Source organism: Myotis daubentonii, chromosome 3 (genome assembly GCF_963259705.1).
Source record: "Myotis daubentonii chromosome 3, mMyoDau2.1, whole genome shotgun sequence".
NCBI lineage: Eukaryota > Metazoa > Chordata > Mammalia > Chiroptera > Vespertilionidae > Myotis > Myotis daubentonii.
Window position 1 is genome coordinate 206,038,450 of NC_081842.1, and position 15,052 is coordinate 206,053,501.

Here is a 15,052-nt window from a genome sequence, read left to right on the forward strand (position 1 = left end):
CATCAGTCTGAGGGCAGGGCTGGTTCCTGTAGCTTATTACAGGATAGATAAATCCAGAAGCTCCTCCTTATTTGAGGGTCAGACTGTCAGAACAGCATTTGAAGGGGAAGCCACTGGTAGTGTCTTTTAGATGTGGAGCCTGTGATGACATTTTGGATCTAGACATTATGATTATACTAGAGGCCCAGTGCACAGATTCGTGCACTGGTGGGGTCCCTTGGCCTGGCCTGCGCCCTCTCGCTATCCGGGACCCCTCAGGGATGTCGGACTGCCAGTTTTGGCCTGATCCCCATAGGCCAGGCTGAGGGACCCCACTGGTGCATGAATCTGTGCACTGGGCCTCTAGTATGCATATAAAATCTTTGGTTAATCTCTTCCCTCCCTTCCCCTTCCCTCCTTCCCTCTGAGATTCATCAGTCTGTTCCATATTCCATGCCTGTGCATTGAGCGTCTGCCCCTATTGGTCAGTGTGTGTCATAGCTACTGGTCGAACAGTTGCTTAGGCTTTTATATATATAGTAAATAGATGTCAACACTTGACAAAGCACTTCTCCACCTACTTACCTCATTCAGTCTCTCCAACAGCTGTGAGCAGGTTTTATCTCCATTTTCTTAGATGTAGAAACTGAAGGTCAGAGACAGAAAGTGCCTTATCCAAGGCCACCCAAGGGAAATAAATACTAGAAGAACTAAGATTTGAATTCAGGATTCCTATCTCTAAGTCTACTCTTCTTTGTAACCTGCCACCCTTTGCCACCAAAGCAAAACATTAACAAGGCAGAAGTCTGGTAGAAGAAAGTGAAAGATGGGTGTCTAGCCCCCTGAAACTTAGGCTGTCTGAGATAGGATGAAAGGTATGTGATGAGGAGAGCTAGGATATGGCATGTAAAATGGAAGGAATGTGACTTATTGGCGGGAAGTAGGAAAAGAGCTGTCCAGCTTCTGTTTCAGCATACTTCCTGCCTACCCACCAAGGAAATGGCTCTCACCCTGAGAAGCATGCAGCCTTCATGTGCAGAACTAGAGGACCACTGGCTACAACCTAAGGGTACCACTCCCATGCCCCCATTCCTGGCCCTGTACTCTGTAGAGCTCCTGTTCACTTGTGAACCCCCCAGTCTACCCTAGGAGTTCCTAGCAGGTTGGAGTTTGCAGTCTACTCTGATTTCCAAGGAATTTTTATATTGGCCTGTTTATCTTTGTTGGTCTGTCTGGGCTAGATCTCCCTCTGCCAGGCTGGAGGGACCACTGGGATAACAGGGATAGGGAGTGAGGGTATCTTTGATACTCACTATATTGTCTTCCATATCTCACTTTTGTCATCTATTGGCACAGGAAGAAGGCGATGACTGCACACTCAGTGTCTGCAGGCGACCACACAGCTCCATGGAACGGCCTGAACTGCCCGTGAGGCAGGGGCTGTCAGAGCCTGGGCAAGTACAGGCTGAGGAACGATCACGACCAACCAGGCCCTGTGCTGAGGAAAACTGAGCCAGCCGGGTGAGGTCTGCTGTGTCCTCTGCTCCTGCTCAGCTCCTCCACCTTCTCATCCTATGAAGGATCCCGGGCCAGTTCACTGGGCTAGACACGAGGCCTTGGCTGGGAGATTGTAGCAGAGAGCCAGGCTGTGGCTCAGGTCATTTTTGCCAGGTGGCCAATGGAGATCAGAAACTACAAGCTGGACAGTCACCCAGGCCCAGCCTTCCCCGATTGATGCATGAGTCCTCTCTCCTTGTCCCTGCCCTGTTCCCGGTAGAATCGGCCACTCTGGCCCCCAAATAGGGAATGATATAGAACCGTCTTATATCCGCACCACACAATAGCCCCTTCCACGCAGTTAATGTTCTGATTTCTTGGTCTCCTCACCACATCCAGTTCACACCCTGTCTGCCCTCGGGACCCAAGTACTGACACTAAGACTTACCAGCCGTCAGCTCCATTTAGGAAGCGTCCATTCCTTTCCCCTTCGGAATTCCTCAGACTTTACCGGAGAGGTCTGTGCTGCCTCTAGGGGATTATGGGACTATGACCTGGCCCCCTTGCTGACCACTGTTTTCTGGAGGCAGAGACACAGATACCTGCCCACCTATTGGAATGACATCATCCCTCCCCCGACCCCAGCTCACCTTCCAAAAGCACCTGGAAGTGCACAAACCTCATGCATCTCCTTCCCTGGGCACCAATAATGCTACTGGCATTGCCTGCTTCTCTCCTGTGGCTGGAGACTTCACGCTGACTTTGTTTCCACCTTCGGAATATTCCCAGACTAAACTGGGCCTGACCCAGCATACTCTGCCTTCTAGGAAGCGCCCAGCAAAGGGGAAAGTGGACAGGAAGAAGCACTTTCCCTTTAGTCACTCCACAAAGCAATAGCTCCATGAAAGGCCTGGACTTTGTTCCTCCTCCTCCATCCCCTAGGGAGGAGGTATCGCACTTTACCAAGCTGATGCATTCCTACAGAAGTGGGCCCATGATTCCTGCAAACCAACTATCATGATGACTTCATGGGAGGAAAGGTAACACATGTCCATTAAGGGCCCCAGATTTATACAATTCAGAATGCAGCAAACTTTTCAGGAAGCCACATAAATAAAAACTGATCAGCTTGCTTATTCACATGGGGAAGTTAAGAAAAAACCCATGTAATCTTGACACTGCTATTTCTATAGCATTCTCAGTTCAAAAAAGGGATCCCCTACAAAGGCTACCTTTATGAAGCAGAGACTTCCTTCATAGTGAAAGCATTAGAGTAGGAGTCAGGGAAGCAAGATTTTCTTAATGGCTTTGTACTTTGCCTCAGTTTCCTTATCTATAAAATGAGTTCTTTGAAATGGTTTCTAAGGGTCCTAAATCTGGCATTCTAAGATTCTTTTTCCATCATCCTACTGGGTGGTGGTGGTGTGATTCTCGATTTTGTAAGGTGTCAGTCATCCAGATGGGTTTGAGGAATGTGTCCTTTGATGGTTTTCCTGGGCCCTTTTAATCGTGAGGTTGAGCTCAGAGACACTCCATTGGCTTCACTTTTCCAGTCTGTAACATGGTTAGATTTTTGGCACCAATGCCATACAGTATCTCCTGCTTGCACTTTCCATAACACCAGTTGGTGTGTGTCCTGTTTCTATGCTTCTTGAGTCATCTTTTCTGGCAGTCCTGGAGGCTTGGGGAACACCTACTGTCCTTTCAGGGACAGGAATGTTTTGCTCCTGTTTCCATTTTCTGGAGTTTTGCCAATCTATCATGAGGCTTGCCTGTACTTCACATTGCTGCCTCAGATGTTCAACTTCAGATGCAATTTTCAAAACCTCTTCCTACTGACTTCTCCTGGGTCACCAGCCAGAAACTAGCTTTCTCAAGGCTGCAACCTCACTTATAGCCTCCCTACCATCTTCACTGGTTGGCAACCCTGACAGTCCAAAGGAAACTGACTTCCATTGGTCGTCAACTAAGAGTATAGGAAGGTCTGGCTCTTCTCTGCTGGTGGAAACACGAGTGCCAAGCCATACCTTCCAAGTTCTCGCTGATAATTCTCATCTTGGGCACTGGAGCCCTGGATTCTGGTGCTGTAGCTCTTGGTGCCAAAGTCTGGATCTTTTCACATTTCAGCAACATCAACATCTGCCGCTACCCAAAATGCTGTGTGGAAGAGGGACAGCTCTGATACTCTCTCTGGGGCGGCTATCTTAAAATCTGAGTGCAATAAGGTTTGGTTGTACCAGTTATTTCAGGATATTTTGTTTCATCTGCACATTTTCTAGAACTGCTGAAAAAATAGATTTTAAAGAAATGTCCTCAGCATTATAGAAAATACCATTTGTAATAGCCTGGGAAGGCTGTATAGGCTCAGTTATCTTGGGCTTCAAACGGCTGGCAGGGCTGGCTCTCAGATCCCAAAGTTGGAAGACACATTTTTGAAAAGCAACCTAAGTGAGACCATCTGGATCCAGGCCTCACCATCAGGGGTTCTGGGAGAAACATCCAAATAAAAGGGAGACCTGGTAGTTGAATAGTTCTCTAATCAAGCCAAATATTCCCCGTCCCAGCCAATAAACCCACTTTACAACAGGCCTTTTCTGCAGCTTAGCTCGAACTTTCCATTTTCTTGGCAGGTATGTGGTTGTGGGAGGGTCCTAGTGAGGCGGGGAACCTGGCTCTCCAGAGCTGCTTTGCTGGAGGAAGTAGAGCTGGCCAAAAGCCAGGAGCTGGTCTCTTCTACCTGCTCTCACCTGTCTCTTGCCGTTCTGGTATTAAAAACAACTGGAGAAAGCTGCAGGGATATGAGCAAAAAGCAGTGGCTGTTTCTGCTTTTGAGTGGCAATGAAGCAGTTATAATGTGGGTTACAGGGATTTGCAGTGGGGCCAAGGATTCCAACCTTCTCCACAGGCAAGCTTGCACATAAATCATCCCTCTCTCCTGGGGTGTGAAGGGGTCTATATTGATCTTGGACTTGTCATCCTGGAGCAGTTTTAGTTCATTATATTTAGTGGGTTAGTGCCAAGTGCTACCACTTTCCAATAAGGGAACAGGGACCCAGCCTCTGGTCTGGCCCCTAACTGCCTTTGTGGGCGTGGTGTTGTTTTGGTTTTGGTTGAAGACTGCTTCGGAAGAGCTGCTGTTAGGGATTATCTTTTGAATACCCTGCGTGGGGAACAGGGTTCTCAAAGCCTCATAACCAAGATCATAGGAAAGGGGCCCTATTTTCCTGCTGCTTCACAGCTCAGAACAATGTACTGAATGGAATGTATTTTTAAGAGAATAAAGTCTATTTTTTGTATTTTAAAGGTTGGGAGGGCTAGGGAAGTAGCCCGCAAAAACTATTACATTATCTGTTGGTCCACACTTACTTGCTCAGGCAGGTGCTCAGGCCTCCCCGCCTGGCCCTTGGAGTCTGGGTGCAGCAGCTTCTACATTCCTGCTCCGAGCATGGGACCAAGGAGGCCGGAACCCTGCCACTGGAAACCAGGGCAAAGCCGTGAGCAGTGACTCAGGGCTCCTTGGGTGCATGTGTCTAGTTGAAGCTGCCTGTCTGCATGTATCCTCTGGCTCTCATGCTGTCTGTCGGCTCTGCAGCACAATATGTAACCAATAAAGCTCCCTAGTTTCCACGTGTGTGAGTCAGTGATGCCATTTGTGTTGATGTCATCTCTGCATATAACTTTTCTATGCGTTGGTGCAGCTAGTATATTTCACCGTATTTTATTTAAAATTCTCAGCCAATTACTGGTGCTGTAAGGACTGGAAACATAGCTGAGGCTTAGTAAAGAACATACCTAGAAGCCAGAACTGAATTGGTATTAGAATCATACAGCACCTATTTTATTGCTACATTTTATTTTTAGGCTTGTCACACACACAAAACAATCTTCTCTCAAGGGTCCTATGCCATCTATTTAAGAAACAAAAGCAGCTAACACTGGTTCAAACACCTTAACCACCCCCTCCTTGCCCCAAGGTAACAATATTAATGGCCGAGCTGGGCTCCAAAGTCGTCATACTTCCCACTGTTTGCTGCTCTCACCTTTACATCAATTATACCACTTGCTCTGATTCTGGTGTGCAAAATTTCCTAATTACTGTCACTCATTCCAAGACTAGGGAAAAAGCCTTCCACTCAGACCACCAATGTTAATATCCCTTAAATCTTACTAAGAATAAAAACTCATTTAGGGAAGAATTCACTAATGCAAGTTAAATCCGATTTCTAGAAGCAGATTATACACGTGCATTTAGTCTGCTAAGAGCCCTTGGGTAAGGAATAGGCAGACATTCTGTTCCTACAAGTTTTTACCTTACATGGCAAAAGAGACTTTGCAGATGTGATTGAAGGTTTTGAAATGGGGGAGATGATCTGGGTGGGCCTTAAAGTAAATCACAAGTATCCTGAGTGATGGAGGGGGATCTAAAGATCACAAGTGATGATGGAAGCAGAGATTGGTGTGCTTTTAAGATGGAGGAAGGGGCCATAAGCCAAGGATACAGACAGCCCCTAGAAGCTGAGAAAAGCAAGGAAATAGAATCTTCCCTCAGAGCTTGTTGGTAATTTGTTACAGCAGCGAAGTTACCTAAACCCTTGATCTGCTCCTTATGTAGAACTTGCCAAAACTTTATACCAGTACCTTGGACAGAAGTACAGTTAGACATACCCATGGAGGAATCTGGAGAATAAAGCCAGGATAGTCTGTAGAGGACTACCCAAACTTTGTGTTGTCTTGTGTTTTGAGAATTCAAAGTTTCCCGATATCCATATGCTCATGCCTTTGGCACATGGTCACCTTCCCCACCCTTTGTGGGGAAATCTAGCTTCACAGACCAGGAAGCCCACTGTTCTATAGGAGCCTGTCTTCTGACCGAGTCATTTTTCTCCTTTACATAAACATCCTCCTTACTAAACATACGAAATTAACATCTCCAACGGAGTAACACTCCTGTCTTGTATACAGCTCTAACCCTAAGGGAAAACAAACAAAAAGATAGGACTAATTTTATATGAAGTTTTATTCTCAAAATATAAAAAAAACTACCACACACCATGAGACTAAGATGTTCTCTCATAGCACTTGCTTGCCTCCGTCTTGAAGAACACATACTTCCACACTAAATGGACAAGTGCCTTCATCCCTGGCTCCAAGTCACTCAAAGGAGACAACCTCCTGGGCCACCTGGCCATCCTGAACTTCGGCAACTGACCGGAAGCCCAAAAGCCAGGGCGGGTTTCTCAGGAATCTATTGCTAGAAGAACTTTGCTTACACAGCAAAAGACACACGCGTCAGCCTCTTCCCTTAGGGTACACTTGTTTCAAATGCTTGGGGACTGCTGTGCAGGGACACCTGGTGTGGCCTGGCGAGGCAGGGTGTACATGGCTCCCAAGAATTGGTCTGCAATCCTTCCTGCTTCTCGAAGGCCACTCAGCAGAGCACCATGGACGGTGGCTGGGTAGTTGCGGATTGTGTGTTCTCCAGCAAAGAAGAGTCGTGGAATTGGCTATTTGAGGAAGGAAAGTTAAGAGGAAATCAGCACCTTGCAAATATACCTTTGTTGTGTTTAAACTTCCAAATTTCTGTTGGCCTTTGAGGCTGAACTCATCCACCCCCAAACCACTAGCCCATCATTCTACCAAAAAGGGTCGCCCTTAGAAGCAGGCGTTTTATTAGAACTGACAGAACTAGGAGGGGACAACAAAACTCAGCCCAGCCTTAGTTCAAGAGTGACATGTAATTGCACCTGTTCTCACATTCCAGTTTAACTCTGGGGACACCCAGTTCTGAAGCTCACTTTGCCTCAAGTAGTACCTACTGGAGGTGGGGGTGACTGCCCTGAACCACAGAGCACATAGCCTTTGTTCTCACTTGGCTCAGAGCAGGTCTGTCTGAGCGCAGGTCCTGAGAACACACTACTCTTTGGAGCAGGGTCAGGCATCGTCTAGATAAGGGCCCAAAGTTATTTCTCAGGGGCATCCCCGGGAGATCCCTAGTGATTGGGAGCCTGCAACAATCCTATGAACCATTACAAAATGGGGTACAATTAAAAACATTTTTTATTTTGTTTTATAGGGACAAAAATCTGAATACAGACTGTTTAGATTTAACAAAGCCAAAATGTGAGAAACCAGATGCGAAAGATAACTGCTCCTCCCTTTTCCTCTGCTCTGGGTTATGTGAAAGGGTCCAAGACTGACTAAATCTGTAACAACCAGTGGCATTTTTACCCTGAGAACCTGGGATACTGGCCTCTTCCCAAATAAGCCCAGGTACAGTTTGTTAGTTTCTCACCTGGGGGGCACCTGGAATTGAGGGGCCAGGAGTGATTGGCTGAGCCATTAAATCATAGTCATTCCCAGATGATCCTGCAGCCACATAGGAATAGGAGCCCCGGGCCCAGGGATCAGCACGCCAGCGAGACACCACCGTTTCCTTGGGCTAAAGAAAATACCATGGGCAGAAGTTACTGCTGGACACTAGGGACAGACAGTGATATCTGAAAGGTGGAAAATGGTGGTGAGCGGAGATACAAGTTCTGAGAGCTGAAGAGGAAACAGACATGAGAGCCAAGTGGTAAATGCTGATGCTTTAAAATATATAACAGAACGCTTTCAGGCTTCAACCAAGCCTATATCTATGAATCCAGAGCTCTACCAAGGACTTGATCTAAATTAAAAATGCTCTCCCAAATTCACATGAAGTATTGATATACCTCCTTTCAAAGGAATCATAAGGGTCTGTAAGTGTTTCAATGGGCCTAAAGAATAGAAAAAAGTACCAAAAGATTATCTTAAGACTTCCCTGAGGGAGTTTGGCCACTCTGAAAGGTGGGGTGTGGTGGTGATGGTAAGAAATGCAGCAAATAACTTTCTGAATCCCACACTTAGGTATGAACTCCAAACATAAGCATTCATGTAAATCCATACATACTTCTCAATTCTGGCTGAAACTGTCCTGACCAAGCACCTGTGCTGCAACTTAAGAGGATATGTCAAACGTGTCTTTTGTCCAAACCCCAGGTCCCCGCTTATCCCCACTCACTTACCTGGGGCACTGCACTGCTACCAAAAATCCCTTTGAGAATGGCCAGGCATCGGCCAACGATCACATCATCACTTATGTTTTCCATGATGCCAGCAGCTTCTCCTGCCACTAGTGCCAAGAGTATTGGAGCTAGGGAAACAGAAAAGACAATTCCAGGGTTTTCCTACAGACTTTTCTCAAGAACCTCCTTAATGGGCCCATTATTCTTGGTGCTCTGAAATCTGACAACCAATAGACATGCACCACTCAGCTAGAGACAAGTTGTTTCTGAAAAGGTAACCTGAAATCTACCCCCAGAAGGGAGCTGGCAAACTACAGAGGTGACTCGTGTACTTCACTGTTTATAACTGCAGATATCATTTCAGACCTTGTTAACAAAAGAAAACAAGTATCCCTATGTTGAGACCAAGAATTCTTAGCCCTGACCACTGGGGACAGCTCCGCAAGGGTCACCCTTTCAGCTATCCCAGGCCCCTCCAAGCCCATCACCACCTTTACTCATCCATTGGGTGACTATGCAGCAGACTTAAGGGATAAACACAGTAGTCGATGCTGGGGATATAAAAACAATAATTGACTACTCCACAGACAGATATCACAGATATATAATTACGAACTGTGATAGAAGCTATTGAAGAAAAACACAGGACACAGAACTGAGATCTGAAGCAGTGGAGGTATGTGTGTCTTGGGAGTCCTCTTTGAAACTGACATTTAGGTGAAGACCCAAAGGCTGTGCAGAGTACGCCATGTTGGGAAGGAAGAGAAGAAGGAAAATGAAAGCACCCAGGAACAGTATTTCCGGGCAGAGGCCCTGAAGTGGAAAACAGCAAGGTGCAATCCAGGATTCCAGAAGAGCAGCAAGGGTTCTGGAGCCCAGAGAGTGGGGAGGGGTGAGGATGGGTTGGGAGGAATGAACAATGAGGAAGCTGACGTAGAGAAGGGCTAGGTGATGCGGGCCTTCTTAGTAATGGCCAAGATAATGGAAAGCCCTCAAAAGACAGAAGCAGGGATAGCAGGCAGTGGCTACTGGCAAAACTAGAAAGCAATTACCTTTAAAGAGGTTCCAGACCAGGAAAAGGTAAGAGGAGAGTTGGACTGGGGAGTGGGCAGTAGAAAAGAAGAGGAGCAAATGGGTCTGAGAGATGGTGAAGCGAGCACTGAGAGGACTTGACCGTCTGGATGGGGGAAGGGAAGAGCACTCAGCGGCTGTCAGGAAGCCATGTGCTCGGGGACAAAGTGCCTCCTCCGGACGAGGCCCTGGCCGCCTGGAGGGGCTTCAGAAGCAGGCAGTGAGGAGTGACGGAAAGAACTGGGGTGGGACTCAAACTGTTCACTGATGTATCTACTCTGTCGAGGCCATGCCTGCTGATACTGCTGCACAGTGTATGTCTTACATTCTTTTCCTGGAATGAGGTAGAGTCTAGATATGCTTTCTTTTAAAAGCTCTGTATAGGAATAGGAGCCGTCCAGAAGAAAGTACAGCGGGAGGTAGGAGTTTCAAAAAGGGAAGTGATCAGAGATTCAGGGGTAGTCAGACATGGAAGTGTGAGCATGAGAATACAAATTTCCCTTCCAGGAAGCCTCCCTGGGCTCTCCCTTGCTGGCAGGGCGGGCCCTTCCTTTTCTGCTTTCTTTTGCAGTCTTTGGGCTTTCACTCTGCTGTCTCCTTACCGCCCTGTTCTGAGGCTGCCTACCTCCTCATTCTATCTCCCACAAGTTAGTTGTGGGCTCCTTGAAGGCAGGGTTTTGTTTTTTTCCATATCCCTAGCATCTATAAGGAATTTCAGGAATTGCTTATGGGGTTAATGAAAAATAAAGACATATGTGTGTAATATATATATATTTGAGAAAAACCAGAATATTCCTAATTCTGTATTCCTTTAAGGATATGAGAAAGATCAAAACTAGAAAGCAGTTACCTTTGTAGAGGTTCCAGAAGAGGAAGAGCTCACCCCTGCTAGCAGTCGTACTGCCGACATGCCCGAACAAGTTGACACTTGGATCCCAGAACACCCGGTCAAAACACAACACCACCTATCACAAAAAAGAAACACATGAGCTGGCAGCGGGGCTCCAAGAATATGGCTTTAAGCACAGGTATGCCTCAAAAGAAAGTACTTCTTCTTAAGACATTATTTAAATTTCTTCTAATCTACTCTTTTTTTTTCTTCTTAAATAATTTAAAAAATATTTTTACTAATTTCACAGAGGAAGGGAGAAAAAAAACCATCAATGATGAGACACTCATCGATGGGCTGCATTCTGCACGCCCCACACTGGGGATCGAACCTGCAACCTAACCATGTGCCCTGATCAGGAATCGAGCTGTGACCTCCTGGTTCATAGGTCGATGCTCAACCACTGAGCCACGCCGGTCAGGCTAATATACTCTTACTATAAGCCAATGAATCCTTATTACAAATTTATTACTTAGGATGACATTTAGGGCTCTCCTTTTATATATAGGCTGGGGTTTGAGAAGTGACCTCAGAAGACTAAATTCTCAAGGATACTTTATGCATAACTAGGCAATAAAGTGAATGAATGGACAGGACTCACCCTATATCAGAATTGAAAGCACAGCAAGATGTATAAAAATGCAAACCCCTCTCCTGTCCCAGTGGAGGGCAGCTGGACTGGTACTTGTATAGTGTGCAAGAGCGAGGTGTAGAGGGCAGGTTACCTTGTTAAGGTTGCCAAATCCCATCCTTTGAACTGCAGATGTTTTCCACTCGGGAAGAGGTGGCACAAACTGGACAGCTGGTGGCTGCTGCTTCAACACACCCAAGGGGAGGGTACAGAGAACCGCATCACATTTATAAATAAAGGTCTGGCTGGTGGAGCGGGTATTCACAGCTATCACTTCACATCCTATCGGGGTTTGAGGGAAAAGACTACTGGTGAGGAGGGTGGTATTGATGAGGGTGTGAACATTTAGTGTACAGCAGGCTCTACATGCCATCCCAGTTAATTCTTCACACAAGTCTATGGAGTCGGTTCTATCCACTATTTAAAGAAGGCAACTGAGGCAGAAGTGAAATAACACAGGTAGTAAGTGCCAGGATTCAAATCCTAATGCCCAGAGTCCTCTGATCTTCACCATTGTACTATCTTACCTGCCTGATACAGAGATCTTCTGGACTAATAAAAGGACCTGATAACTTAATAAAGTTAAGTAAATTTAGACCAAAATGCAGAGTAAAATGTCTGTCCCAAGAGAACCAGTAACTCCTCACCATGGGTAGGTGCTCGTGCATAGGGACAAAGAGAAGAATGATAGCAGAAGCTTGTGGTACAGACCCAAGGGATGCAGCTCAGAACCGTGGAGCTCGCTATTCGAGAATGCACTATGATGCTTAGCTTGCCAGAACATGAATGAGCTCAAAGTTGGCCACAGAAAAGGCACTGAAAGTAGGTTAATCTTATTTATTCTCATGTGAGCTTGATGTTTTTCCTTCATTGAATGCTTCAAAACTATACATAAATAGTTCAAATAAGTATGGGATCTCATTACATGTCCATTTTCTTTCTTTTTTTTTAAATCCTCACCTGAGGACTTTCGTTTTAAAGAGAGAGGAAGGAAGTGGGGAGGGAGAGAGGAGAAGGGAGCGAAAGAGAAACATCAACCGGTTGCCTCCTGTAAGCACCCTAACCAGGGACTGAACCCACCACAACCTAGGTATGTGCCCTGACTGGGAATCGAACCCACAACCTTGAAGCTCCAACCCACTGAGCAACCCAGCCAGGGCCATGCCCATTTTCTGTGGTCACAGAACTAGAGAAAATGACAGAAAAGCTATTCTCAACTATTCTTCATCTGCAGCGCAAATGAAGCGGTAGATCTTTTCAACATCAACAGCTAGAAGCTGCCTCTGAAGGGGAAATTTAAATGGAAAATGGTTTCAGCAATTATAAAAAAAATATTTGTGGTGATCTTAAAAACTCTAGAAAAAGGGACCATGGAGAGCAAGATTAGTGGCCACATTTCCATTTGTGATGCGGGCCCTCAGGAAGGGGAGTGACTAGTTACCATAAGGAGTTCAAGATTACTAATTCCAAAGGTGGGTGGACAACGGATTCTCTGCACTCCATATTAAACGTACCTGAAACTAGCAATAATGAGCATTGAGCCTACTGTCAGAGTAATCAGGGCAATCAGAAGTCAACTTATTAGCAGGACTGCTCCCAGAACGAGAAAGCAGCTTGAGGCATTAGCCCATCTAAGTAGGAAAAGCCAGAATGGGTCCAAAGACCCTGTTGCAAGATGGTGAAATGCAGGGTGGGTTCCACTGGAGACTAGGGGCCCAACTTCTGGCTTTTAAGAATATACTTAGCAAAATTAAAGCCAAACTCACTGGCTGTTGTTATAATATCAACTAATTCATGCACAATTTGTGAACTAAAACTTGCCTCAATTTTCTGGTTTATACAATGATGGGGTTATAATCTCCAAAGGCTCTATGGACTCAATCCTTTTGTAAATGCAAATTTTAAAATTTAGGAGACATAGTTTATAAGACATTCTATCAGGAAATGACTTAATACTTTTCCTATAGTTCAAACTCAAAAGATCAGCATCGTGTCCTCTCTCACCAGTAAAGCAACAACATACCTGAAGCTGTGTAGCGAACCTGCCGAACTGCTGTATTCAATTTAATATCTAGGCCTTCTGCTAACGCCACAGGCACACATGAGTAGCCATTCCTCACTGTTAGGTGGCTGCCAGTAAACTCAAAGTCATCATCCTAAAGAGGAGAGAAAAGGACATATTTTCACACTTTTAAAATCTAATTTGTGCTATTTTATACTGAGTTCTGTAAAATAAGGCTAAAAACACCAACTTGTGGAAACTGTCAATATAACACAGAAATTAAAAACAATCACTCCAGCCCAGCCAGTGTGGCTTAATGGTTGAATGTTGACCCATGAACCAGGAAGTCATGGCTCAATTCCCGGTTGGGGCATGTACTGCCCGGGTTGCGGGCTCAGTCCCAGTGAGACGGCTTGCAGGGGGTGACCAATTGATGGTTCTCTCTCATCACTGATGTTTCTGTCTCTCCCTCTCCCTTTGTCTCTGAAGTAGATAAAAATCTGTTTCTTTGTTTTTAAAAAACCAATTACTCCATATTCAACTACAGCTGCCCCAGAAAACTGAAGGGAAAAGAAAAAACCCCAAATGTCCATAATGACTACCTTTGGCAGTGAAAGTAGGGCAGTTTCTTTTTCCCTAGATAGGGGTGTTTTGTTTGTTTGTTTTTAAATGTTTTTATTGATTTGAGAGGAAGAGAGAGATAGAAACGTCAATGAGAGAGAACCACTGATTGATTGGCTGCCTCCTGCACACCCCCTACTCAACTATTTCTCTGAATATACTAAAAAATTTTCTATGTAGAGAAACTTTCGAAGGCTAGTCAGTATTTCTGATTTCATGAGATTCCTGGGGAAAACATACCACAATTCTTAGGAATTAGATAACAATACTGGGTTGGCAGCAAAACTACTAAATGACTGACTCATCTCCTCTATGGATCAGTTCAAATCACCCACATTTAAAAACTTAACACGATTACAAATAGATACATACTGAAACTCCAAATGATAAATGAGTTATTAGGAAGGTCTAATTTAGTCTTTACCTGAAAAACCACAAAGAAACTGGGAATTTTGCAATATTTTTACCATTAGCAAGTTCAATCCTAACTGTAATTCAAATACTAAAGAATACCAAGATATAATCTAGAGATTAAGAAGTCAAAATAATCTTACTAGGAAAATGTATAATGAAAATATGTAATAAAAGTGTAATATTTACTTCTACAGAGTCTTAAGTCGGGCCAAAGTCTCAGACTTAGAGATTGGTCCATTCAACATCTAAGAAGCCCTGTGACTTCTCACCAATTCAAGAGTAAATCACCATTATAATACTTAAGAATAACGTGACAAAATATTATATCATGCTCAAGGATTAGAGTCAATAGGAAGATGATGATCACTCTAAATTAGATCTATAGTTTCAATGCAATCCCAAACTCCCAGAATTTTTTAATAGAAATTGGTAAACTGATTCGAAAATGTTTATGGAAATACAGACCCCAAATAGCCAAAAACAATTTTAAAAAGAACAGAGCTGGAGAACTTACATTACCTGATTTCAAGACATAGAGCAACCATACTCAAGATGGTGTGATAGTGGGATATGGATAGACAGATAAATGAACAGACTCACACATGGTCAACTGATTTCAACAAAGGTGCCAAGACAAATGAAGAAAAAGGACAGTGCTAGAGTAATTAATTAGATAACCATATGGAAAAATATGAGCTGTAACCTCACCTCTCACTATGCACAAAAATGAACTCAAAATGGATCATAGACCTAACATAAAACTTTATGGAGAAAATTTTTGCGATCTTCGTTTAAGACAAAAAATGTTCAGGATTTTACAAAACACACAAAGCCTGAAAGTTAATAAAATAGGACACTCATAAAATGTAAAACTTTTGCTCTTTTAAAGATACCATTTATAA

At 44.6% G+C, this 15,052-nt stretch overlaps 2 protein-coding genes across 7 annotated transcripts in view; one reads left to right on the forward strand and one right to left on the reverse strand.

The window, feature by feature from the left end:
* The window catches only part of LUZP1 (leucine zipper protein 1), a 72,871-nt gene extending 67,768 nt beyond the window's left edge, over nt 1-5,103 (forward strand). For all 4 annotated transcript variants that reach the window (XM_059690867.1, XM_059690870.1, XM_059690868.1 and 1 more), the window contains one exon: nt 1,336-5,103. In XM_059690867.1, coding sequence (XP_059546850.1) covers nt 1,336-1,491 — 156 coding nt within the window. In that variant the 3' untranslated portion in view covers nt 1,492-5,103. The remainder of the gene's footprint in view (nt 1-1,335) is intronic.
* Nucleotides 5,104-6,475: 1,372 nt separating this feature from the next.
* Nucleotides 6,476-15,052, reverse strand: part of KDM1A (lysine demethylase 1A) — a 67,993-nt gene continuing 59,416 nt past the window's right edge. For 2 of the 3 annotated variants that reach the window (XM_059690872.1, XM_059690871.1), the window contains 6 exons: nt 13,137-13,269; nt 11,208-11,395; nt 10,444-10,558; nt 8,523-8,650; nt 7,769-7,915; nt 6,476-6,980 (listed from right to left, as the gene is read on the reverse strand). In XM_059690872.1, the coding sequence (XP_059546855.1) occupies nt 6,795-6,980; nt 7,769-7,915; nt 8,523-8,650; nt 10,444-10,558; nt 11,208-11,395; nt 13,137-13,269 (897 nt within the window). In that variant the 3' untranslated portion in view covers nt 6,476-6,794. The remainder of the gene's footprint in view (nt 6,981-7,768; nt 7,916-8,522; nt 8,651-10,443; nt 10,559-11,207; nt 11,396-13,136; nt 13,270-15,052) is intronic. The other variant, XM_059690873.1, reaches the window with a different exon arrangement.